The 27,689-nt window shown below is 40.5% G+C and overlaps 1 protein-coding gene across 5 annotated transcripts in view; it reads right to left on the reverse strand.

Moving 5' to 3' along the window:
- ERC2 (ELKS/RAB6-interacting/CAST family member 2) overlaps positions 1 to 27,689 on the reverse strand; it is a 1,638,183-nt gene that overhangs the window by 1,381,126 nt on the left and 229,368 nt on the right. For 4 of the 5 annotated variants that reach the window (XR_003856601.1, XR_003856602.1, XR_003856600.1 and 1 more), the window contains one exon: positions 6,543 to 6,584. The exons of the other annotated variant lie outside the window; for it this stretch is intronic. Coding sequence is in view for 1 of the 4 variants with exons in the window: in XM_029600911.1 (XP_029456771.1) it covers positions 6,543 to 6,584 (42 nt within the window). In the remaining 3 variants the exon portion in view is untranslated. The remainder of the gene's footprint in view (positions 1 to 6,542; positions 6,585 to 27,689) is intronic. 5 annotated transcript variants of the gene reach the window in all.

The raw sequence follows: 27,689 nt of genomic DNA on the forward strand, positions 1-27,689 counted from the left end.
AATATGTGCCCGAGATAGCAGCCACCACTTAGCCAGATAACTATTTATCTAGTTAAATAGTTAGCTGGCAAAGTGGTAAGTGGGACAAGGGCATAACTGGGAGGATATAAGTTAGCCGGATAACTTAAGTCTTGGTCATCCCATAAACCTGTCCTAAAGTTAGCTGGATAGACTTATCTGGGTAACTTTAGGATAGCCAGGTATATTCAGCAGCACACCCACAAAACTGAATATACAGGCTGTTAGCAGAATAGGTTTATCTGGCTAACTAGCTGAGCCACACAGTGGCTGAATATGGAACTCTAAGAAACTAGACAAGTATCTAAAATATATCCATCAGGACAATGAGGTGATAATGCTGCAGAGGACATTAAATGAAAGCAGAGGGACAGCAATGTCCAGACCAAACACACAAGGTCACTTCCGCTTGTCTGATAGGAATAAAGACAGATGAAACTGCGCTAGAACGTTTTTGTGGCAACTCTTTTATGAAAAAGAGGAAAAAGGATGACTGCATCAGCTGCTCTAAAATAATCAGAAGTTAAGATCAGAGATGAAAAATAGCTGAGAACAGTGGCAACAGCAAAAAATAAAAAAAGAATAGCTGGAAGGCAATAAAAACAGTTTTTTTAAAAAACATTTTTGTTCAGGTTGCAAGATCATGCAAGTCTAAAAGGAAAAAAAGAATGGGTTGACATTTCTTAGATGCTAAAATTTTCTCATCAGACCATAAATTACAATCTTCATACTTTTTGGTGGAAAATCCACCACAGACATTACATCAGTTTGAATGGCAAAAATGCATGCTTGGGATAGGGGGAAAAGGTGTTAGAACCATCAAAAATCAAGCATGCATAAAATTTAGATTTCAAGTTCCTGAGAGCATCAGTGTATTAGATCTTGTGAAATTTCCATATCTTATAAAGTGCATACTGAGGTGGGGAAGGTGCCACTACTTTTTACAATTCAAACTTGGTTCTGGATCTGGAGCTCACTGAAATACAAGAAGTTACTTCAAAGTATAAGAGAAGATATGGATTTGAACAGGTCCAAGGACAAAAGAGAGGGTGAGTTAGTGTTGTTAATAGAGGGAGTGGAATGTTGACATATTTAAAGTCAGTAAAAGAAGGGTATAGATGGAACATTAGTTTGAAAAGTGGGGAGTGGTCAAGATGTGGAGGAGCAGCGGGCTGAGAACTAGGGAATCTGGGTTTCAAATCCACCACCACTCCTTGTGACTTTGGGCAAGTTACCTCCATTGCCTCAGGTACAAACTTAAGGCCTCATTTACTAAGCATTTTTCCCTGACACAGAATGTGAGAAAAGCCTTAGTAAATCAAGCCCTTAGATTGTGAGTCCTCTGGGAAGAGGGAAAATACTTATTGTACCTGAATGTAACACGCCTTGAGCTACCAATGAAAAAGCATGAGCTAAATACAGCATAAAAAAATAAAGTTTTGGGGAAAAAGACATTCTTTTTAACGTTTTAACTCGCTTAGTAAAATATGACATAGGACCAAAGGATAGCTAGTAAATGTAAGAAATACAGCAGCATGGGAAAAGAAATGGGAAAATGCTAATTATTAGATTGAAGATAAGACTTTTATAAGTTAGTAGAAAAATATATTGCAGAAAGAACAGATAAGAACAAATAAAGAGAGGCTGTTATTAGGGTGGTTAGATTTATCATCGATATGAAAAGTGAAGTTTCTGCCAGAAAGAATACAAAGTAATGAGATAAGATGAGCAGCAAATTAGAAAAAAACTGAGTGGTTAAATTTCTGGTAAAATGGCAAATGACATTTGCAGAATAAAGAGAGAAAGTGGTGTTGATATTAAATTTGGAGCATGGCTAGAAGGAGAAGCAGTTATCAAGCAATAACTGACCTATGGCAACCAATGTGCTCTCTAATGTCCATGCATAAACATTTGTGCATGCGACCCAGGAGAGCTGAAAGAGCAAACCTGTGCTACTGCTCACCTGCCAGCCCAGCAAGCCAGTTCAAAACTTGTGGAGTTTGTACATCCTAGATGCTTATCTCATAATGCATGAGACAGCATACAGGAAGTATCAGCCCTAAAAGTTCTTAACTTGCTTGCAGGGCTGACACAAGAGGAGGAGCAGCAAAACAGGCTGCTCTGTAGTGATTGTACCTATGGGCCTCAAAACGTTGGATCGTGTGGCTGGGCTCTTACCCTGATGGCTCCTTCTACTTCCTTCTCTCCTGCTGCCTGAGCCTGCAATTAAAAGAGGCAGCACGCGCCAGGTAAATAAATAGCTTGAGCCGCTGGCTCACATATCTATACCTATGGGGGGTAGAAGCAGATGTTAGGGAGAGAGAGAGAGAGAAGCAAAAAGGCAGATGGTGGAAGTGAAAGGAAGGAGACAGGGGGGAGGGGTGGAAGAGCAAGGGGGCATTTGCTAGGGAAGGGGAAAAAGTTACTAGGAGAAGGAAGGAGAAGGGAAAGTGGGGCAAGGTGCAATTGAAGGGGAATGGGATACAGAGGTAGGAAGGCAGATGCTAGGGAGGGGAGAAAGGCAAGTGGCGAATGCTGGGGATAAGGGTAGCAGGCAAAGGGCAAAGGAAGAGGAAAAAGGAGGCAAGAGGGTGGATATTGGGGATGGAAGAAAGAAGCAGTGAGGCCAGGTGATGGGGACAGAGGATGGAGAGGGGAAAAGGAGGCAAAGGAGTAAATGCCAGGGACGGAGAAATAAAAGAAGAGCCATGCTGAATTAGATCAATAGTCTATCAAACCCAGCATATACTGTCTCTAACAGTAGCCAATCCAGATCATTTGGAAGTCCTGGAAGAAGCTAATGAGATATCCATTGCCTGTTTCTCATTCCTAAAAGTAAGAGCTGGCAATCCATAAGTCTTCCTGGTTAATTACTGTTAACGGATTTGCCCTCCAGAAACTTGTCCAAACTTTTTAGCTATACTAGCAGCTTTGAATTTCATCTTCCAATAATAACTTTTACAGATTAATTGTGCGTGGACTGAAATAAATACTTTATTAAGTTTAATTAATTTTAAATTTGCTACTAGTTTGTTTCATGGAATGTTCCACAGTCTAGTACTATTTGAAAAGGTAAATAACCATTCCCTACTAACTTGTTTCACATCACTCAGAATTTTATAATTGTCCCATATTCCCTTTCAATCATATCTTGTCCAAGCTGAAGAAGCCTTTATTCATAAGAAAGCCATTTAAATCCTTTTTTATCACTTTTGTTGCCCTTAGGTATAACTTTTCTAGTTTCACTATATCTTTTTTTAAAATGGGATAACCAGAACGGCACAAAATATTAAAGGTATGGTTGTACCATAGATTTACATAAGAGGATTTATTATGATCCCGTTTTTATTCGCTATTCCTTTCCAAATAATTCCTAACATTTTATTTGCACTTTTGACCTCCGCTGCATACCGAGCTGAGGATTTTAGTATACTTTCCACAATAATTCCACGGTCCTTTTCCTGAGTGGTAGCTCCTAACGTGTAACCTAGCATTATATATATATATATATTAGGATTATTTTTCCCTTTGTGCATTACATTGCAGTTGTCCACATTAAATTTTACCTGCCATTCATATTTCTAGATTCCCAGTCTTGCAAGGTCCTCCTGCAATTCCCCACAGTCTGCTTGTGTTTTAACTACTTTGAATAAATGTTGTGCTATCTGCAAATGTGATCACTTTATTCACTGTTCCCTTTTCCAGATCATTGAACACTGGTCCCAGAACAGATCCCGGAAGCACTGTTTTCTACCTCTTTTCGGAAAACTGACTACATAATCTTACTCTATTTCCTATGCTTAAACCAGTTATCAGTCCACAAAAAGATACTGCCTCCTATCTCATGACTTTTTAATTTACAGGAGTCTATCATTAAGGACTTTGTCAAATGCCTACTGAAAATCCACATACAGCATATCGAGTGGTTCACCCTTATCGACATGATTATTTATACCTTCAAAAAATGTTAATAAATTGGTAAGGCAAGATTTTTCATTGCTAAATTCATGCTTACCCTTTCCCATTAAGCCTTGTCTATCTATATGAGACAGCCAAACGGCAGATGCTGGAGATGGGAGGGGAAAAGGAGGCAGCGGGGTGGATGCTAATGATGGGGGAGGGGAAAAGCAGAAGAGCAGATGCTAGGGATGAGGAGAAATAGAAGGCAGTTGATGGCAAGGGGTAAGAATGGAAATGAAGGCATTATATGGATGATGTATGGTATGTACTATATAGATGGAGGAATAGGGAAGGAGATGGAAGAAATAGAAAAAAGGAATGGAAGGTCAGGAGAGAGGTAGAGAGGTAGGTGAGAGCTGAAAGACATAAGAAAATCTTGAGAGAAGAGATAGTAATGAAGAGAAAAGGATGCATACTGAAAAGAGAAAGATGGAGAGAATTAAGGAGAAAGACATAACTTGGGTTGCTGGTGGTGAGCCAGCAGCAGTAGTAAATGATGGCACTATGGTAGAAACTGCCTCCCTCCCGCCATTCACTTGCAAAAATTGTGCACTCAATGGTAAGGCACATCTGCATGCACCCTGGAAAAAAATTAGAGGGACATTGGCAACAGCTATTGTTTGAGAAAACAGTGGTTAAGACTGATTCACAAAAATAAATAAATAAATAAATAAATAAATAAATAAATAAAAGGAAATGATAGGTGCAAGATAAATCCAAATAAATAAATGTTGTGCTTCAGACATGATAAAACATCAAGACATGTCTTACCCTTTTGAAAGTAAATGCTCAAAAGGTAAATGTGAAAAGTGGAAATAAGGAGGCTAAGGTGACTTAGAATCAGTTATTTACTCTACCAGATAATAGAAGGACTAGGGGGCACACCATGACGTTAGCAAGTAGCACATTTAAAACTAATTGGAGAAAATTCTTTCACTCAATGCACAATTAAGCTCTAAAATTTGTTGCCAGATGTAGTTAGTGCACTTAGTGTAGCTGGGTTTAAAAAAGGTTTGGATATGTTCTTCGAGGAGAAACCATTAAGTACTATTAACCAAGCTGACTTAGGGAACAGCCACTGCTATTAGTGGCATCAGTATCATGGGATCTACTGAAGGGTAAATTTTAAAACCCCGGCGCGTCTAAATCTCGGGGTTTACGCGCACGGCCAGGCCTTACACGTGCCGGGCCAATTTTCAAACAGGCCCAGCCACGCACGTAAACCCCAGTACATGATTATGTGACTGGGCGGTCTGGGGGGGGGGCGAAGAGGGGCAGGGCTGGAAGCGCCGGTACAGCGACCATTTGCTGCTGTGCTGGGGGAGCGCGCGCCGGCAGTTGGCCGGCACACCCAAGTTGCTTCTGCTCCGGAGAAGCAGCAACTTAAACAAAAAAAAAGATAAGGCAGATTAGGTTTAGGGGGTGGGGAGGAGAGGGGAAGGGAAAGGGAGGATAGGGTAGGGGTAGAGAAGTTCCCTCCCAGTCCGCTCCTTAATTGGACGCACCTGCATATTTTTTTTAAAAATCTACCGCTTAGTGTTTGGGTACTTGCCAGGTACTTGTAGCTTGGATTGGCCACTGTTGGAAACAGGATGCTGGGCTTGATGGACCCTTGGTCTGACCCAGTATGGCAATTTCTTATGTTGTTAATCCACAGATCTACTGTATAGAGTTAGCACCTAAAAAAACTGCAGATGCCCAAGGAAATCTCCTTGTAAACCACTATCAGCCATAGAAAATCAAATAATCTCAAAATAATAAAGCTAATGTTCATTTAGTGCAGCTGACCATAGCCATATATAGGACACCTCATAGCCAGATGTAGCTATTCATCATGGGTACTTAATGCCTGAGGTATTCGCAGGAGGCAGAAAAATTATAGCCAAGTATAATTTAATTAGATTGTAAGGGAAGAGAAAAAATGATTAGTAACTGAGGGGAAAAAAGAAGTTAACAAAGGTTAGTAACAAATGGTGGAAAGCATGGAGAAAGGTATGTGAAAAGATCATACAGTAACTCAGTGGTTCCTTTCTTAAATTTTTAGCTACTGGGCACTTATCTTAAAATACCAAATTTTTCCAGTCAGTTATGGTTTTTAGGTTATTGGATTATTCATAAATTACTAAACCACAATCAAAGATGGCAGGGCAGTAAAATGACTAATGTCTAAGTCATTAGTGCTAGCCTAACAAAGCCAAAATGATTTTAAAAATGTTGCAGTTTCATGGGTTTTTTTTCTTCTCGCTGCTCTATCACATACACAGAGCACTATAGAGAGAAATTCCAAAACAGTCACTACAGTGAGCATGTCTATTCCATCAGTAACCAGACTGTGGCACTGTATCCCAACCTTCAGGTTTATAGTTAGAAGTAATTGCATTAATTTAGTTATTGATTTATTTTCAAAATATCAAATTGTTTTGAAGTGCAGGAATAAGAATTTTGTAACATTTTAAAACATGACACCAAAAAGAAAATGCTCAAGACTAGCAACTTGAATATTTTGTAAGTAAATAAACACACACACAGACACACATTTTTCTAAATGCAAATCATTAACTTACCTGCCATATCAAATCTGGATCAAAACACAAAGTGGGTGATCTCTACAAGAAGTAAAGTAAACCACAAAAATACTTGTTTAGTTAAATCCTTCTATTTGCTACTCTCTTTAAATTATCCAATAGTCTTCAGCATGAATATCTCCTGGCTTGCAATCAAAAATAGCTTTAGCTAAACTTGTCTTGGGTACAGTATGTGCAATGGTTCTTTGACAAAATAAAGACAAAGAATAAGATTATATATATTCATTACAATCCAGGTATTGGTTAATATATATAGAGAGAGACAGACACACATATCTAGGTGAATATAGATAGTTATAATACATCTATATATAAATAGATAGTACATATTAGGTATACATTTTAGCTATGTAAATGCCTCCTTGTTCAAGAGGAATTATATAATTACAGTATGCTATCACTTGTAGTTTAGGTATGCTGAGAGGCAGTACATATACACTATTGTAAAGAATTCATCTGAAAGGTACATCTATGAGATAAAGTAGTGCTCAGAATGTATATAATCATTTTATATTTCATATTACTTTTATAATTGAAGCTTAAAGGCTATAAACCAGGGTGGCCAACCTGTGGCTCAGAAGCCACTTGTGGCTCTTTCATATACAAAATGCAGCTCTTGCTCCTCTGTTCCCATAGCAACTGGGCAGCACTGCACAGGACAGAAGAGGAGTTCAAAGAGATAGTAGTGCTGAGAGGAGGAGAGAGAATGCTTGAGAGGGCAGTGAGGAGATAGAGTGGGTGTGAGGCAAGGGGGAAAAGAGAGGGAGTCGGGGAGAATTGGTGCTGGGCAAATGGTGTAGAAATGGGAAGGGGTAAAGCAGCACAAGGGGTGGAAGATGTATTGGGGCCACTGATCCTCTATCATTGTTCATCTGTGGGCTGTTATATTGGCGCTGGCAAGAGACAATTGGGGGGGGGGGGGGGAAGAGTGGGGAGCTTAAGACAGAGACTGGTGAGGACAGAGTGGATGGACAGAGAGAGACTAGTTGGGACAGGATAGGGGATTAAGGAGAGAGAGAGACTGGTGGGCACAGGCAATTGAGAGCAAGGTGGAAGGATTGAGAGGCTGGTGGGAACAGACTGTGGACTGAGAGAGAGTATTAGGGATAGGATGGAAATGTTTGCAAGATTAAAAGAAAGACTGATAAGGTCAGGATGGGAGGATTAAGATATTGCTCAGAACAGGGTGAGAGAGATAGAGAGACTGGATGGTGGTCAGAGAGATAGGTGGGGAAAGAGTGGGGGAATCGTGGGAGAGTCACTGGAAGGGACAGAGTGGAACGACAGACAAATTCGCGAGGAAAGGCTGGGGAAATTGCAAGACAAACTGATAGGAGGACTGACAGGTTAATAGGAAAAGGATGGGATTGAGAGAGATTAATGGTGAATCTGGGATATGGTGGGAGGTCAGAGAGAGAGAGAGGCTTATTTATTTATTTTTAATTTTTATATACCGATGTTCCTGTATACAACACGTATCGCACCGGTTTACATGGAACTGAGCTGTCACCTCAGGGGCGGAATACATTGGAACAGGTTGACAAAGAACTTACAGGGAGACATTCATAAACACGATTAACTGCAACAAAGTACAAACTCAAAAACATATGTACAGTGGGATGGATACCGTCTATCGCTTCATCAGATCTTAGCTCTCAGGGAAGGCTTGGGTGAATAGCCAAGTGTTTAGCTTCTTTTTGAATGTCAAAAGGCAAGGTTCTTGGCAGAGGTCCGGTGGGAGTGAGTTCCAAAGAGGGGGACCTGCAGTGGACAGAGCTCGTTTCCTCAGTGAGGTTTTAGCCGGCTGGGTGTGAAGCATGTTCTGGTATGCACTTCTGATCGGTCACTTAGAAATGTGCTGCTGCAGTTGAAAAGATAGGTTGAGGGGGGAGATGTTGTGTAGAGCCTTGTGAATCATCAAGAGGGCTTTAAAGTATATCCTGAATTTAATAGGCAGCCAGTGAAGGTTCTGGAGGATAGGGGTGATGTGTTCCCTTTTTTTGGTGTTAGTGAGGATTCTGGCCGTCGCATTCTGGACCATCTGAAATGGTTTGATGGTGCTAGCGGGCAGGCCCAGAAGGAGTGAGTTGCAATAATCCAGTTTCGGGAGAATGATAGATTGTAGTACCAGGCGGAAATCTCGGAAGTGTAGAAATGGTTTTAATTTTTTTAATACTTGCAATTTGAAGAAGCATTCTTTGGTGGTGTTGTTTACGAACTTGCTGAAGTTGAGTTGGTTGTCTAGTAGCACACCAAGGTCTCTTACTTGCGGAGTGTGGTCGATCGATGTGAGGGAGAGTTGGGAAGAAATAGGCGGGTTGAGCGGGGTGCAGTTGTCTGGAGCTATTATGAGGATTTCGGTTTTGTTGGTGTTTAGAACGAGGTTGAGGCTGGTGAGCAGGTTGTTGATTGCTGTGAGGCAGCTGTTCCAAAAAGACCACATTTTGTGGAGAGATTCAGCTATCGGGATGAGGATCTGAATGTCATCCGCGTATAGGAAGTGAGTTAGCTTGAGGTTGGTTAGTAGATGGCAGAGTGGAAGGAGATAAATATTGAATAGTGTAGGTGAAAGGGATGATCCTTGGGGTACCCCCAGCTTAGAACTGATAGGGTGTGACTCCTTGTTGTTAATCCTAACCTTGTAGTCCCTTTTTTCAAGGAAAGATATGAACCAGTTGAGCGCCGATCCTGTGATACCGATGTCTGCTAGACGCTGAAGGAGGCACAAATGGTTCACGGTGTCGAACGCTGAGGAGAGATCCAGTAGTGCGAGAAGGAAAGGTTGACCTTTTTCCAGATTAAGGAGGATGGTGTCAGAGAGCGAGGCTAATAGTGATTCGGTGTTCAATGACTTACGGAATCCGAATTGGTTTGAGGTGAGAATGTCGTTTTCTTCTAAGAATTCGGATAGTTGTCTGTTTACAACCTTCTCCATGATTTTGGCGATCATTGGAAGGTTAGCAATGGGTCTGAAGTTGGCTGGGTCTGTGGGTGGTAGGTTAGGTTTTTTGAGGAGAGGCTTGAGTATTGCAAGCTTGAATTGGTCAGGGACTTGGCCTTGTGTCAGTGAGCAGTTTATGATGTCTGCTATAGGTTTGGCGATGATGTTAGGAATGGAGAACAGCAGATTGGATGGGATGTGGTCTAATGGGTGGGACGAAGGCTTCATCTTCTTGAGGATGTTTTCTATTTCTAAAGCGGACGTCGGCTCGAGGGTGGCAAGCGAAGCTGGGGTTGAGTTATGTTGCTGGGGGGTTGGGTGCGAGCGTTGGGGGCCGGTGGTGGATGAGTAGTTCGGTTGAGGAGAGGGCCCCTTGAGGGGTGCGAGGAGGGTGGCGATTTTTTTCTCAAAGTAGACCGCCAGTTCATTGGCTTTGTTGGAAGCTTGTGCGTCTGGTATGAGGGGCATAGTTGGTTTTGTGAGGGCTGAAACATAGGAAAACAGAGCTCTTGAGTCAAAGATAAAGTGGTGGATCTTTTTAGAGAAGAATTCTTTCTTGGTTCTGTTGATGACGTTTCTGTATGAGTTTAGGCAGGATTTATAAGCCAAGAGGGTTGTTGTGGAAGGGTTTTTACGCCACCTGTGTTCCTTACATCTGAGCTCTTGTTTGAGCTTATGGGAATAGGGTGGGGGATTAAGAGAAACTGATGGAAACAAGGGGAAGAACTCCTCTAATTTATAAGCAGGTGTCACTTTCACACTTAAATTATTTTTTTTTTAAATCAGCCTTTTAACTTAAACTCAGAAATTCCCACAATTTATCAAGAGTTTGATCATTCCCTTGTAGGTCACTACCAAATATATAGTGAATATACTAATACATTTAAAGGACCCTAATTGTAGCAACCTAAAACTAAACTAGGAACTGAACAAATTTAAGATGAAGGCAGAAATCTAGCAGCAAGAAGGGGGCCTCCCAGTCTTTTGTATCGAGTGTCACATGTATGATGTTTTACCCACCGGTGAGAAGTTGTACATGTGCATCCACTGCAAAGAGTTCCTAGCACTCAGAGAACAAGTCCAATCTCTGGAGTCTAGAGTGGCAGACCTGGAGGAGCTGAGGCAGACAGAGAGGTAACTAGATGAGACCTTCCGGAACATAGTAGCCAAGTCCCAACTCCAATCTGGCAACCCTGGTGCTGCCTTGGAGGAGGAAGGTCTCATGATCGGAGATCATCAATTTGGTGTAGCAGGAAATGATCATGTAGCAAGGACCTGCTCTCCAGGTGGTACATTGTCCTCTCGCACAGAAGATGTCTCCCCCAGGGCTACTGCCAAGGAGGTAAGGGTTAGGTTGGCCATCAAGGTTGATGATTTGATTATTAGCTGGGTGGCTGCTGGACGTGAGGATCGCCTGGTAACATGCCTACCTGATGCAAAGGTGCAGACCTCACGCATCAACTAGATAGGATTTTAGACAGTGTTGGGAAGGAGCCAGCTGTCATGGTACATATTGGTACCAAACACATATGAAAATATGGGAGGGAGGTTCTGGAAGCCAAATTTAGGTAGAAGTTGAAATCGAGAACCTCCAAGGTAGCATTCTCTGAAATGATGCTGTTCCATGCGCAGGTCCCCAAAGGCAGGCAGAGCGCTGGAATCTCAATGCCTATATGAGACAATGATGCAAAGAAGAGGGATTCAGTTTTGTAAAGAACTGGGGAACCTTTTGGGGAAAGGGGGGGGGGGTCTTTTCCAAAGGGATAGGCTCCACCTTAAACAGGGTGGAAACAGTCTGCTGGCGCTAACCTTTAAAAAGGAGATAGAGCAGCTTTTAAACTAAATCAAAGAGGAAAACAGACATTCGCTCAGCAGCACATGGTTTGGAGGGAGGTATCTTCAAAGGATACTAATGAAGCATTTAAAGTTAGGGCATCCTAACAAAGAGGTTTCAATAATAAGAAAAGTAGTCCAAGTGCCTATATTTAAAAACTCACCTGAGCTAAAAGATTCCAATTTATCCGTGTCAACTGAAAAGCAGAATGTAAATACAAACAAAAAACACACTTTGAAATGTTTGTGTGCTAATGCCAGAAGTCTAAAAAGTAAGATGAGAGAATTAATGTATAACAGTGAATGATGACACAGACTTAACTGGCATCTCAGAGACATGGTAGAAAGAGGATAACCAATGGAATAGTGCTATACCAGGGTACAAAATATATTGCAATGACAGAGAGGGGCATCTTGGTGGCGGGATGGCGCTTTACGTCCAGGTTGACATAGAGTCCAACAGGATAAAGATCCTGCATGAGACTAAATGCACAATCAAATCTTTAAGGGTAGAAATCCCTTGTCTGTTGGGGAAGAGAATAGTGATAGGAGTATATTACCATCCACCTGGCCAAAATGGTGAGACGGACAGTGAAATGCTAGGAGAAATTAGGGAAGCTAACCAAACTGGTAGTGCAGTAATAATGGGAGATTTCAATTACCCCAATATTGAATGGATAGTGAAATATCAGGGTATGCTAGGGAGATAAAGTTCCTGGATAGAATAAAACACAGTTTTATGGAGCAATTGATTCAGGAACCAAAGAGAGAGGGAGCAATTTTAGATCTAATTCTCAGTGGAGTGCAGGATTTGGTGAGAGAGGCAACTGTGGTGGGGCTGCTTGGCAATAGTGATCTCTGCTTCAGTGGCAGGGGAGGAAGTTTGACACTTCACGCATATCCAACATAGCCCTCTGCTTCAACAGCAGGGCAGCAAGACTGATACTTCACTTTCAATGCATAGCCAGCATAGCTCTCTGCTTCAATGGCAGGGGGGAATGAAGAAAGGTGGATCTATATTCAGGCAACAATCAACAAGGACTGAATTACATAGTCTGAATAAACAGATAAGCATGGGTGTAGCTTGCTTATTGCGGTGGTTAATACCCCTAACTAAATTAAGCTATTTCACTTAGATGCAGGTCCAACACTGCTCTCTACATTAATGGTGGGGGTGGAAGGGAAATAGAATAAAAAAAAAAAGGTTACTAAGAGCCAAGAGAAACAGATAAGTATGTAAGAGAAAAAAGTGCGAAAGCTTGCAGGGCAGACTGGATGGGCTGTTTGGTCTTCTTCTGCCGTCATTTCTATGTTTCTATGTTTCTAAAAGGGGGACAGTAAATAAATCCAGGCTCTAGCACTAAACGTTCAAAAGGGAAACTTTGACAAAATGAGAAAAATAGTTAGAAAAAAACTGAAAGGTACAGCTTCAAAAGGTAAAAAGTGTGCAACAATGACAATGTTAAAAAATACCATGCTAGAAGCATAGACCGGATATATTCCGTGCATTAAGAAAGGTGGAAGGAAGGCAAAACAATTACCGGCATGGTTAAAAAGGTGAGGTGAAAGAGGCTCTCTTAGTCAAAAGATCTTCATTCAAAAATTGGAAGAAATATCCATTAAAAAAAAAAATAGGATAAAGCATAAGCATTGGCAAGTTAAATGTAAGACATTGACAAGACAGGCTAAGAAAGAATTTGAAAAGAAGTTGTCCATAGAGGCAAAAACTCATAATAAAAACTTTTAAAAATATATTTGAAGCAGAAAGCCTGTAAGGAAGTCAGTTGGACCGTTGGATGATCAAGGGGTTAAAAGGGCACTTAGAGAAGATAAGGCCATCATGGAAAGATTAAATGATTTCTTTGCTTCGGTGTTTACTGAAGAGGATGTTGGAGACATACCCATTCCGGAGAAGGTTTTCATGGGTGATGATTCAAATCAACTGAACCAAATTACGGTGAACCTGGAAAATGTGGTAGGCCTAATTGACCAAACTGAAGAGTAGTAAATCACTTGGACTGGATGGTATACACCCCAGGGTTCTGAAAGATCTGAAAATGAAATTTCAGACCTATTTCAATTAATTTGTAACCTATCATTAAAATCATCCGATATACCTGAAGATTAGAAGGTGACCATTCTTAACTCCGACATTTAAAAGGGTGATCCTGGAAACTATAGACCGGTAAGCCTGACATGAGTGCTGGGAAAAATCATAGAAACCATTATAAAGAATAAAATCACAAAACATTTAGATAGACATGGTTTGATGGGACACAGCCAACATGAATTTACCCATGGGAAGTCTTGCCTCACAAATTTCCAACTTTTTTTTTTTTTTGAAGTGGTGAATAAACATGTGGACAAAGATGAACTGGTAGATGTGGTGTATTTGGATTTTCAGAAGGCGTGGATTGCAAGTTGGTTAAAAGATAGGAAACAGAGAGTAGCATTAAATGGTCTGTTTTCACAGTGGAAAAAGGTAAACAGTGGAGTACCTCAGAGAACTGTACTTGGACCGGTGCTTTTTAATATATTTATAAATGATCTGGAAAGGGGTACGAACAAGTGAGATAATCAAATTTGCGGATGATAAAAAATTATGCAGAGTAGTTAAATCTCAAGCGGATTGTGATGAATTGCAGGAGGACCTTGTGAAATTGGAAGATTGTGCTTCCAAATGGCAGATGAAATTTTAACGTGGACAAGTACAAAGTGGTGCATTCAGGGAAAAATAACCCTTGCTGTAGTTATACAATGTCAGGTTCTATCTTAGGAGTTACCACCCAGGAAAGAGATCTAGGCATCATAGTGGATAATACATTGAAATCGTCAGGCCAGGGTACTGTGGTGATCAAAAAAGCAAACAGAATTTTAGGAATTATTGAGAAGGGAATGGCAAACAAAACGGAGGATGTCATAATGCCTTTGTATCGCTTCATGGTGAGACCACACCTTTAATACTGTGTGTAATTCTGATCACCGCATCTCAAAAAGGATATAGCTGAAGTGGAGAAATTGCAGAGAAGGGCGACCAAAATGATAAGGGGCATGGAATGGCTGCACTATGAGGAAAGGCTAAAGAAGTTAGGGCTGTTCAGTTTGGAGAAGAGATAACGGGAATATGATAGAAGTCTACAAAATCATGAAAGAACTTGAATAAGCTAATATAAATCGGTTATTTACTCTCTCAGATAATAGAAGGATGGGGAGGCACTCCATGAAGTTAGCAAGTAGCTTATTTAAAACAAATTGAAGAAAATTCTTTCACTCAGCGCATAATTAAGCTCTGAAATTCAGTGCCAGAGGATGTGGTTACAGTAGTTAGTGTAACTGGGTTTAAAAAAGGTTTGGATACATTCCTAGAGGAAAAATCCATAAACTGCTATTATGGTAATTAATAAGCAATAGAAGTTGTGATTTATCTATTGTTTGGGTACTTGCCAGGTACTTGTGACTTGGATTAGCCACTGTTGGAAATAGGATACTAGGCTTGATGGACCCTTGGTCTGACCCGGTATGGCATATCTTATGTTCTTCTGTAACTTGTGGGGGCAGGGTGGGGAGTGAGAGATACTAGTGGGAAAATTGAAACTGGTGGAAACAAGGCGGGAGGATTGAGAGACACTGGTTGAGACAGGTTAAGGGAAATGAGAGAGAATGGTGGGGAATAGGTGGAGGATTGAGAGAGAGACAGACTAGGGGGGAAAAGATGGAAGGAATAGGATAGGAAATTGAAAGAGAGACTGGTGGGGGCAGGGTGGAAGACTGAGAAAAAGACAATACTGGGCATAGGATCGGGGAACTGAGAGCCAAAGAGACCAGTAAGAGGATTTAGAGAGACTGGTTGGTTCCAGTGGAAGGATTGAAAAAGAGAGAGAATGTTGTGGACAGGGTGGGGGAAAGTGTGAGAGAGAATGGTTGGAGGATTGAGACAGAAACTGGTGGGAATAGGGAAGGGGATTGAGAGAGAGACTGGTAGGGACAGATTGTGGGGTCTGAGTGAGAAAGAAAGAGGCTAAGAAGTAGGGTGAAAGGATTGGGAGAGACAACAGGGCAAGAGAATTGAGAGAGAGACTGGTGAGGATTTCTGTATTTGTGAAGTTATGCATTTGTGCATGGTCTCAAATTTTGATTATATTTGCCCTAACTTGAGTGTCCTTTGATTCCTTGCTAGTAAGTATTTAAGTTACTGTATTCGTTAATTTAAAAAAGGGCTTATTTCCCATTTGCCCTTTCCCAAGGGCTTATTTCCCATTTGCTTTCAGCTGTCTGCAATGAAAAAGTAGGTGACTAATTTGAAAGAGGAACTGTTCAGTTTTCAAAGATCTTCCCTTATCTTGCAACAACCAGAATATCTCCCCTAGCTACAGAGAATTCAGAAACCCAAGAATAAATGGATTACAGTGAGATCTGGTAAAATTAGACAGGCAATGTCCCCAACTATGCAGCATCCTGAATACCCACCCCCATTCACATAAAATAGTAAGATACCCAGGATTCAGAAACCCAGGAAAAAATGGATTATTGTAGGCTCTGGCAGAATACTGAGCTAAAGAGATATCCTCTCTCCACACTGTTACACTTACATAATACCTTTTCTGCACTGGATAAAAAAGAAGCCCTAGCAATAGAAAATGAATTGATGTCTGAAAGGGACGTAGTGACTTAGGGGCGGATTTTAAAAGGCCCGCGCACGTAAATCCTTTCGGATTTACGCGCGCAGGGCCCTCGTGTGCCGGCGCGCCTATTTTGCATAGGCCGCCGGCGCGCGTAAAGCCCCGGGACGCGCGTAAGTCCCGGGGCTTTCGAAAAGAGGAGGGAGGGGGCGTGTCCGGGGGCATTCCCGAAACGACACGGCATTTCGGGGGCGGGCCCCGGTGTTTCGGGGGCGGGCCCAGGGGCGTGGCGCCGGCCCGGGGCGTGGTCGAGGCCTCCGGACCAGCCCCCGGGACCGGAGGACGGAGGGGGGCTGCCGGCGACAGGCGTAACTTTGCCGACAAAGGTAAGGGGGGGGGTTAGATAGGGCCGGGGGGGGTGGGTTAGGTAGGGGAAGGGAGGGGAAGGTGGGGGGGAGGGCGAAGAAAAGTTCCCTCCGAGGCCGCTCCGAAATCGGAGCGGCCTCGGAGGAAACATGCAGCTCGCGCTGGGCTCGGCGCGCGCAGGTTGCACAAATGTGCACCCCCTTGCGCGCACCGACCCCGGATTTTATAAGATACGCGCGGCTACGCACGTATCTTATAAAATCAAGCGTACTTTTGTTCACGCCTGGTGCGCGAACAAAAGTACGCGCTCGCGTATTTTTTAAAAATCTGCCCCTTAGTGTAGCCAGAAATCCTTAAACATTATTCAGTGTCATAAAAGGAAGCTTCTTCTTCTGGGAGTCTCAGTCATTAGAAAAACCAATTTGGGAAATCATTTTGATGGGGATGCAAGAGTTAAATGCCTTCCAGGATCCTCAGCAAATAGAAATATCAACCAGATAGTCCAAGGAAAAAAGTAAAGACTCCTATATCAATGTTATCATCCACCTGGGAATCAATGACCTTACTAGAAATGGTGTCCTTGAAGCACAGAAAGATTTCCAAAATCTAGGGAAGAAGATTAGCCACATGTCAGAGACCACTGCATTTTCAGAAGAATTACCTGTTCAAGGAAAGGCTCTGTCATAAAATATCTTCAATACCTGGCTCAAAAATGGTGAAAAGAAAGTAGTTTTGGATATATTGGAGGCTGGGGGTATGTATGGAGCAATAGAAGATTATATGCTATGGGTGGTTTTCAATTGTCCTTGGCAGAAAAGAGGATGCTAAGCAACAAATTCAGATCATACATTACTGGGAATTTAAACTATAGTGTGGGGGTGGCAGGAGGTGGTCAATGAAGTTGGCATATCACCTGCAAAAGATACAGGACGTGGGAAGAGAAAATAAAATCCATCAGCTCAAAAAAGCAGAAAAGGTGACTAGGAAGAGCAGCAAACCAAGGGAGAAATGTTGGAAAGCTATGACCACAAATGCATGTAGTCTGGGCAATAAAATCCAATATCTGCAGGCCCTAATGCTGGAGGCAGATTTGGACATCTGTGCTGTTACAGAGATGTAGTTCACTGAGTTTCATGATTCGAATATGGCCATCCCTGGCTATAACTTATTAAGGAAGGACAGAAGGACAGGAAAGGGGGAGTTACATTGTCAAAAACAAGTAATTGAAATGCAAGGGAAGTGGGAAAGGGAAGAAGTATTATGGGCTATCCTAAAAAAGGAAGATGGTGCTTCCATTTACATGGGTGTGGTCTACAGGCCTCCAACTCAGACAGAAGATCTGGACAGAGATCTGATCGAAGACATCCAAAAGGTGGGAAAGAAGGGAGAAGTGTTGCTCATTGAAGATTTTAATCTACTGGATGTGGAAAGGTATACCTTCTGCAGAATCTACAAGACGTAGAGATAGTGGATGCCCTTCAAGGGACTATGCTCAAACAAATGGTAATGGAACCCACGAGGGAGGGTGTGATACTCAACCTAGTGCTCACAAATGGGGATAATGTCTCTAATGTCTGCATAAGTGCCCACCTGAGCACCAGAGATAATCAGACTATATGTTTGATATCGCAAATAAGATACAGAGAAGTTATACAAAGACCAGAGTTTTGAATTTCAAAAATACAGACTTTGTCAAAATGAGAATACTCTTGGGATGAAGAACTAGAAGACTAGGAGAAAATGGGTGGGATAGAACATTGGGCAAAATTAAAAGGAGCTATTAGAAAGGCAACAAATATATATGTTAGAAAAGCAAACAAAAGTAAGAGGAAAAAGAAGCTAATCTGGTTCTCAAAGTTGGTGGCTGAAATAATAAAGGCAAAAAGAACAGTGTTCAAGAAATGTAGAGGATCTCAAAAAGAGGAACAAAGGGAAGAAACTGAGGGAGATGAAGAAAGAAACCAGGAAAGCAAAAGGTGAAGTGGAGGAAAGGATTGCCAAAGAGGTAAAGCAAGGTAACAAAACATTTTTCAGGTCATCAGAGAAAGTAGGGAAGCCTGAAGTGGAATAGTGAAATTGAAAGGTGATCAGAAGCAATGTGTGGTGAGAGATGAAGAAATGGCAGAAATATTAAACAAATACTTCAGCTTGGTATTCACAAAAAAAAAAACCCTGGTGAAGCACTGTTGCTGGTTGAGAAGATCGAAGATGAGGATGGGATAGACAAAACTCCATTTACAGAAGAAAATGTATGGGAAGAGCTAGGAAAACTGAAAGTGGACAAGGTCATGGGGCCAGTTGATATACATCCTAGGATACTGAGAGAGCTCAGAGATGTTCTGGCATATCCACTGAAAGACCTGTACAATAGATCTCTAGAAACAGGAGTGGTGCCATGTGACTGGAGAAGAGCTGTGGTGGTCCCACTTCACAAGAGTGGTAGCAGAGAGAAGGCTGGAAACTACAGGCCGGTTTTCCTCACCTTGGTGGTGGGAAAATTAAGTTGCTGAAGGAAAAGATTATTAACTATCTACAATCCGGTGGATTGCTGGACCCAAGGCAGCATGGATTCACCAGGGGAAGGTCCTGTCAAACAAATCTGATTGACTGTTTTGATTGGGTGACTACAGAATTGGCTCAAAGAAGATCACTAGATGTCATTTACTTGGATTTCAGCAAAGCTTTTGATACAGTCCCGCTTAGAAGGCTCGTGGATAAAATGAGAAGCTTGGGACTCAGTGCCAAAGTGGTAGAGTGGACTACAAACTGGTTGACTAATAGGAGACAGTGTGTAATAGTAAATGAAACATACTCTGAAGACAGAATCATGTTAAGTGGAGTGCCACAGGGATCAGTTTTGGGATCGGATCTGTTCAATATCTGTGAGAAACATTGTGGAAGGGCTAGAAGGTAAAGTTTGTCTATTTGCAGATGATAGTAAGATCTACAACAGAATGGACACACTGAAGGAGTAGAGAGAATGAAAAGTTATTTAAGAAAGCTTGAAGAGTAGTGTAAGACTTGGCAGCTGGGATTCAGTGACAAGAAGTGCAGATTCATGCATCTGGGGTATGGAATGTGATGGGAGCTGTAAGAATGTCGGTATATAAAAATTCTAAATAAATAAATAAATAAATAAATAAATAAAAAAAATGTGCACAGACTGGGATGGGGATCTTGAGGTGATAGTGTTCAATGATCTGAAGGCAGCAAAGCAATATGACAAGGCAATAGCTAAAACCATAAGAATGCTGGGCTACATAAAGAGAGGAATAACCAATAAGAAAAAAAAGAGGTGATAATGCCCTTGTACAGGTCCTTGGTGAGACCTCACCTGGAGAACTGTGTTCAGTTCTGGAGATTGTATCCGAAAATGCATAGAGATAGGGCGGAGGTGGTCCAGAGAAAGGTGACCAAAATGGTGTGGAGTCTGTACTGGAAGATTTATGAGGAGAGTTGAAGGATCTGATAATATGTATATCCTGGAAGAGAGGAGGTGCAGGGGAGATATGATGCAGACGTTCAGATATCTGAATGGTTTTAATGATGCATGTTCCTCGAATCTTTTTCAGAGGAAAGCAAGCAGTAGAACTGGGGGTCCCGATCTGAAACTTCAGGGGGGACAACTTAGAATCAATATCAGGAAATATTTCTTCTTCCGGAAGAGGTGGAGAAGACAAATGCAGTAAATGAATTCAAAAAGGCATGGGATAAACACTGTGGATCTCTAAAAGCTAGAGTTGGAAATTAAGAACAGGGTGCATGGGGAGGGGGTAACCAGTATGGAGCAGCAGCTGCTACCTCTAACAGAAGGCCTGGGGATTATTAGTTTACACGATTTTAAACACATGGAAATTACTACCCTTAACCAATTAGCATACATAATTTTGACACAAATGCAGTATCACTCTCCACTTCAGTGGTGGGGGATGGGCGAGAAAAGGGGAATTTCATTGAGACGACAACAAACACTGGGCTCTGAGTTTTACGGTATAGAGTACTGATACACAAGCAGTATGTAAAAAGTACAGGACTGCTTCTATGGTCAAATCCAAAAGCAAAGCACGTTCAAGCAGCAGCATTATATGAATTATCAGGAAGACTGCTCACTCTGTAAAAATGTTTCTAGCAGTAATTTTGTTGTGGGTTTGATAGTTGCTTGGTTTTGATTTTTAATATTACTACATTTAACGTAATGCTTGGGGGTAACCTGCACAGAGCAGCAGTTACTACATAAGAAACTTACTAGGCAGACTGAATGGACCATTTTGACTTTTTCTGCCATCATTACTATGAGGATAGAGTGGAGGTACTGATAGAGAGATAATAGTGAGATGAGGGAAAAAGAGGGATAAGGAAGGTCCTTTATTGGAACCATCTTGCCCCTCCAATCTCTTGAAAATGTGAGGCTCTCTGGTACTATGAATTCTAGTTTCTTGGGTCTTGATGCATGAAAGGTTTCCCACCCCTGCTTTAAACCATCTTATACAAGAAAGACTGTTAGCTTTTTCCACTTTTTGCCTATACATCTACATATATCTGCATCTACATATATCTAAGTTAAACTTTAGATAATAAGTAAGACCTGATGGGAGGGAGGGGGGCAAATTTTGATCGCAAAAGTTTCTATGCCAGGCAGAAATTTCAGACAAAAGAGATTGGTCAACATATCATGGAGCTGCACCTGGACGAACAGGGATGACTCAGCATATCAGCAGAAAATGTCTACACAAGACCAACCACAAAGGAGAACTCTGGAAAGTACCTTTCACCCTCTTTCAAAAACAGGTCAAGAACATTTGATAATGACAACATGAGCTAAGAAAGTAGGATGTGCTCCCCAATCAAAAGTGAGTGAATTCTGACCAAAGTCTGACCTCAGAGCACTAGCTAATGATATGATAGTGTCCACTCATGATGCCAGTATGCAACAACCTTGTCTTGATTATTTTAACCATGAATACCAGAACTTGGAGATCAAATCGCAATGAGAGAACAAGAGATGCTGAGGAAGCAGAGGACATCGGAAAAAGAGAGTGACCGTAACAGCTCCAGAATCATGCCCTGCTGAGAGATCTGCCTGGCCAGCGGATTTTTCTGCAGTTCAAAGATTTCAGCAAACTCAACCAACTGTCTACAACTAGTTTAGAGGATAACTAATTGGCAACAAACAGGAAAACACGTGGTGTTGAAATTTGTAAAATAATCCTTGGTAGATCTCTAATTCTGTCTGAATAATTGTGTGATTACGGTACAGAGTTCCAGAGCTGAAAATTCCGACTTGGAACTCAAGGTACCATATGATTTCAATCTGTTTAGTAAAAGCCTTCCAAATAAGTCAGAACTGTAAATTTCACTACATAACATTATTATTGAGAAAGAAGACTTTTATATGCACTATGACATAGTGCTTGTATAGTGCTTGTATTCCATTCCAGGATTGTATTTAGGCTTCCCTACTGCAATGCTAAAAGATTTATGGTCATAGCACCAGATGACCAGACATATAAAGCCCAGAAACCTGGCATGGATACACAAAAACCAAAACCAAAATCAATTATATTGATTAAAGTTGAAAGGATGAAGACACCTCCAGAGACCAATTATGGCAGAACTCAATCTAAATTACATACTTATCCTAAAATATTCATTTACTGAAACATGGCCAAGTACAAAAATGAGCAAGCTCTAGGCTTAGGTTACAACAACAACATTTCATATGAGCCATCACCAAGTATCTATCCAACTGTCCTCACAACAGATTTAAGCATTTTTGTCTAAAACCTTAAATCACTCAAGATATAAACAGTTTTGTGTTCTAGCCAAGGAGACGAAAAGAATTGGAAACGAATACCTGAACAGCAGAAGCACTTAAGGATAGTATATCCTTTATCCAAAATTTAAGCCAAGACCATCAAAGGAAAATTTCACAAGGTATGATTTCAGATTCGGAAGAACAGGCAAATCTAGATTTTTCAACCACCTTTTTTATTCAAGGTAAATATGGCCCATTTTTCAAAATTCTACCCTGATCTTTCCTACATCTTCCCATAGTTGCTTTGGGTTATTTACACTGAATGCTAGTATCTTTTCAAATATTATTTATCTTTCAGTCATGATTCTTGTTCCTCACACTGTTACCCTGCACCATTCCACCTGTATCTTGTTGCTCTTAACAGTAGGATCTCTCATTCTTTGCAATAATTTCAGCCACAAACGTGCTTTCAGTATAAGAATTCAGAGACTAAGTTTAATCTACAGTAAGCTTTTCATTTCCAGACTTCTTTGACCTAATATAACGTTACACTAAAAACAGTACATTCAGAGATCCTAGAGAGAATATTTAAAAGATTACATAGACTTATCACTCTCAGGTTGATACTCCAGACATTGAAACTAGTAAAACTGGATGGAAAAAAGTGTTACAATTGTCAAAAAAGCTCATATTTTAAGATCATTTTTCTCCATCCACAAAATTCTAAAACCAGGGTCTAATATAAGTGTGTTATAGTGCCAGGTAAACAACAACAAACTACTCTTTTATCCAGAAAGCTTTCTAAAGGAAACATTGGCTGATTGGTCACAGATTTCATTACTGTATATGCTCTACTATTTTTTTTTTTTTATATATATAAATTGTCAGCGGTATACCACATTAACACATTGAAATTCACAGGGTACTGGCCAAATGCTAGCCTCACAACTAGTCATAATAGCATCTTTTAATGGAAATATCATTAACTTCATTTACTACTAAGCCAACAAGCCAGGCCTGCCTAACATGTTTAAGGACAAAGCTAAAACTGTCCAATGCAGCTCATATTGGTTACTTGTCTGCCTGAAAACCAGCCAACACACATCCCAACAGTACTACTACTCCCACTCTTTTTTTTATTCCACCAACAAGAAAGAATAAAATGCACTGTATTCCTGTTCTTCTAATGCATCCATTTTATAGTAAGGTTTCTTTTCTTGAGGTCTAATTAAAAGAATAGAAATGCAAAAGTTAGGACCTTTTTTTTTTTTTTTTTATATAGCATTTCCGCAAGCTAACTACTTGAAAAATATGAATAAGTGTCTGGCATATATTTCAGTACTCTTGATCTAGGCGAAGAATGTAAAAAAAGAGCAGCCCTTTCTTGGCATGCCCAAATCATCTTCAAGCGATTAAATATGGTGGATCTGGAAATCATAGAGCTGCATTCTTTACCCAAGGGCAATATTTAATGTTAAAACAGCAATATCATTCACATAGGAAAGGCTTTTTTTGTTGTTGAGAACATTTTGGTTATTTTTATTTTAAAAGAAATAAAACTTGTAAAAAAAAACACTCATAGCAGCTACTGCTTATGGGTCTTGTCTACAAACTCCATGTCACATATTTGAAAATATTTTGGTCCCCATATCAATACAAGTTTTTACATTCATAATTATATAATAGTCACTATGTGCCAAGTCATGTGGCACTTTCAGCATTGACTTTAAGGACTGTTGGCATGGCAGAAGATTTGTTCTTTTGAATTTTTATTAAAGTAGAAAATAAAGTGGCACTACAGAACACAGGGACCTTACTCCTGTGAAGAAGAAACAAAATATTGGGCATACATGGTTTTCAACTGCATTAAATTCTAATTCCCCATTGCAACAGCAGTATTTCTAGAAGTTCATGCCAATAAGCACCTTTTATTTCTGAAGGCTATCATTTGGTCAGGTAGGTTTGTAGTCAATCAATTATTTTTTAAATTAAACCTTAGACCAGTTACCTCACAGAACCAAGCTGCTGACAAAGAGAGCATTGCTACTGCGGCTGCAAGAGACAGAGGTAATTTATACCTGTTATTGAGCCACTCTTGAAGTGCACTCTGCTCTTGATAATATTTCAATGACTGTATGACAGGGTGTTCATTTCTTCTCCTTACTAGCAGATGCTGCTCCCGGTTGGTATGGCATCAAAAGGTCAGCCTGCCAGCAGTTATGTCGGAGGTCTCTATGCAGACCCTACCCTTTGTGTGAGGTCAGTGAAGTGAGGTGTGTTAATGTGGTGTAACGCTCCCTATTGGGAGGGTTATGGGTGTTTAACTAAACTCCTGTGGCCATGTGACACAGGGGGAGTTGAGATTCAGCCTTAGCTTCTGGCAGAAGTTGAGCAGGTGTCTCTCCTTGAGGAGAAAATTTTGGGAGGCCTTATCCCTTCACGGGGAAGGTATAGAGCACTGATGGCGAACTCCAGTCCTCAATTGCCACAAACAGGCCAGGTTTTCAGGATGTACACAATGAATATGCATGAGACAGATTTGCAAACAATGGAGGTAGTGCATGTACATCTTTCTCATATATATGTTTTGTAGATATCCTGAAAACCTGGCCTGTTTGTGGCACTTGAGAAATGGAGTTTGCCATCACTGGTATAAGGCATAAGAGGAGGACAAGAGGTTCAGGATTCCATGGAAGGAAAAATATAGGAGCCCAGAAGGAAGAAGTTCTGAGATTCCAGAGATAGAGAGAGAATGAATCTGGAAGAAATGCTTCTGAGGAGCTTCAGAATATGAGAAGCCCCTTAAGGAAAAGGATTCCACAGAATCTTCTGGTTGAGTGTAACAGAGTGCTAAGGGAGAACAGGCTCCCTGAGAAAATTCACAGAGTTAAAGACATATCAAGCAATTCAGTCAAAGGCTCTAGAGAGGAACTGAGAAGAATTAGCTACCCAAAAAATACTGGGAGTGCACAGAGTGGAAAGGTACCTATCACAAGAGCTTACCTTTGTGGGAAGCAGTATGTGAAAGAGACTGAGCTGTACTTTTGGAGATTTTGGACTTTTGTTTGCTGTAGTGCACTATTCTCTAATGTACTTAAGACTTTGGTTTTCCTGCAACCAGTTTCTGTAAAGACTTTATTTTAAACAGCAACTTTGAGAATGAAGAATGGTTTTTCATGTGTGACTGCTGTGCAGAAGAGCCCCAAAATGAAGCAAAAATCTAAGGGTCTTGAAAAGACTGCCTTTTCTCCATAGGCGGGTACCCCAGTAGGTCATTTGAGATTTGCGTGATCCGTGATCCTCCGTATGTGCCTCTGTGCCCAACTGCTGACAGGAAAAGGGGCTACAACTGTAATTTAGCAGTTCAATAAAACCAAAATTTGGGGGGGGGTTCCCCTTTTTAAATAGCCCTGTACCACCAGCACAAACAGCAGGCCCACAAAACACAAGCACCTTTGCTGACTCTAAGAGCTGGAGGGATGTCTCTTCTGAGACTTACCTTCAGTACTATCCGGTTGCTCGAAGGAATCACTATAGTAAAAATAGCCACTTTCCCTCCCTTACCTTCTGCCTGTCACTTCTCCAAGGAGCGTGACCCTGCTAGCACTGTTAAACAGGAGACTAAAACATGACTTTCGTGCACTGCAGTTTACATGGCTGTGGCCTTAAAAAGAGAAGGCCCGCCAAAGTATATTTTCAACTAGCACTTTTTGCAATGTATTTACATGAAAAGAGCAGCGCTAATAACTAGAAGTTCCAGAGGCAATCTCCATTATTACTGATTTGGCCAACTGGGGATGCACATTCATTTAAAATGACAATGTCAGTGATATGTCATTTCTTGTCACTTTCAAAATAAAACAATAGAAAAAAAAACTCAACAGTGTTTGTATTTCTTCTTTTGTTTTTAGTGCTCACTATTTCTGAATAGCATGCACTCTTTGCAAAGTGCGTACTCTTTCTGAAACAAAAAATGTTAATCGACCCCCAAACAATACAACGCAAACAAATTCTTTGGTCTGCACACCCTAATATATTTCCACCACCAGAAACACATTTCAATGTAATACTTTAAATCACAGAATACAAAAAACAGTTATTTTTGTTTTGTCATTTATTCTTACCTTACACAAGACAAGAAGTACATACAAGTTAAGAAAATGGCAACAAGTCATTCTAATGTTTCACTTAAACAATTTACTATGTATGGAAAATCTGTGCAGCAGTCAACTGGGCAATCAGACGATATGAAAAATCAATCATCTTTTTAAATCAACAATTTATGTATTTTTCTTCATTACAATTATTTTTGCTGTGCTTGCAAGAATGTTACTTTTATTATAAGGAAAGGATTGACATTAACAATATGACTTTTTGAAATAATAATGAAACTTAAGGGTATAAAAATACAGATATAGAGCATTTAAGCACCTTTACAATAACCATGGGTCATAATTGCAAAGCATTCCACTGTTTCAATCTCTTATAAATTAAAATTTTACCATCAGCAGTCCCATGTGTGTTCGCTGTATTTATAGAGATTACCGGTATATTACTTACAAACTCCCAACTGAAACACATTCGATGATCTATATTTTCAAAAAGGGATTGTTCCATTCTGTGTCTATTGCAATACTCTGTTGACAACAGAAGTCACACTAATTTTTATTTTACCTGGTTTTAAAGGGTTACATACTGAAAGACTAAAATAAACATATTTGTGCCAGTTCCTTCTTACTGGAGGAAACCAACTGAATTATGGTTAGCACTGAGCTTTCACGTCAAAGAAAATGTATTTTCAGTCAATACAATAAATATAAGGGTCCTATATTTTAAAGACATTTTGTTACAGATCTAGAATAGGGCAAAGTATTAAAACTAGAACCAACAGTGACAGAGAAAGAGACAGAGAAAGACATTGTTGCATTCAAAAAGGATACAGGGGGAGACCCACTGAAATGAACACACAATGCTACAAATGCTGCATGATCTTAGTCCCCTGTTCTTTCCTAAAACACAGGTTTACTTCAGTTATGCACGGACAGCACTTGGCAAAAAGCTTGGAAACTACAAATTATAGATAATTAGGTGTGATTCCATTAGGAAAGTGTCATGTAAGAGCTTCAAATCAGGCCAGCAACCATGGCATTTATCAGATAACATTCAATCGCCTCCTATAGTGTAGAAAGGCCAGCTAAAAGGGGTAAGAGCAGTGTGCAACAGAAAGGAGGTATGAACAAGCTTTTTTCAGAAACTGTAATATTTCTTCTGTGCTGTATTTTCATTAGGTGTAGAATTCCTAATGTGCCTCCTCCTACACATTCTTTAAATTTTTGCTATTCTATTTCTCATCTATATTATATAATACACTTACTAACAAATTTTACTTTTTGAAGACAGCCCATTGCTGACAAATGAAAGTGGTAAAAGAAAAAAAAACAAATTCTTTTAAAGGCCCTTTTTTAAGCTTCCCATGCAAATGAAAGCAGGAAGACCAGAATAAAAGGGATGAGAGCAAAAGAATAGGGTGCAGAAAACTCTTCTTTTACAGATATAGTCCTAACACATGAAATTATGATCTCTATAGAGATATAAAATGTCCCAAAAGTCAG

The sequence above is a fragment of the Rhinatrema bivittatum genome, chromosome 4, assembly GCF_901001135.1.
Source record: "Rhinatrema bivittatum chromosome 4, aRhiBiv1.1, whole genome shotgun sequence".
Taxonomy (NCBI): Eukaryota; Metazoa; Chordata; class Amphibia; order Gymnophiona; family Rhinatrematidae; genus Rhinatrema; species Rhinatrema bivittatum.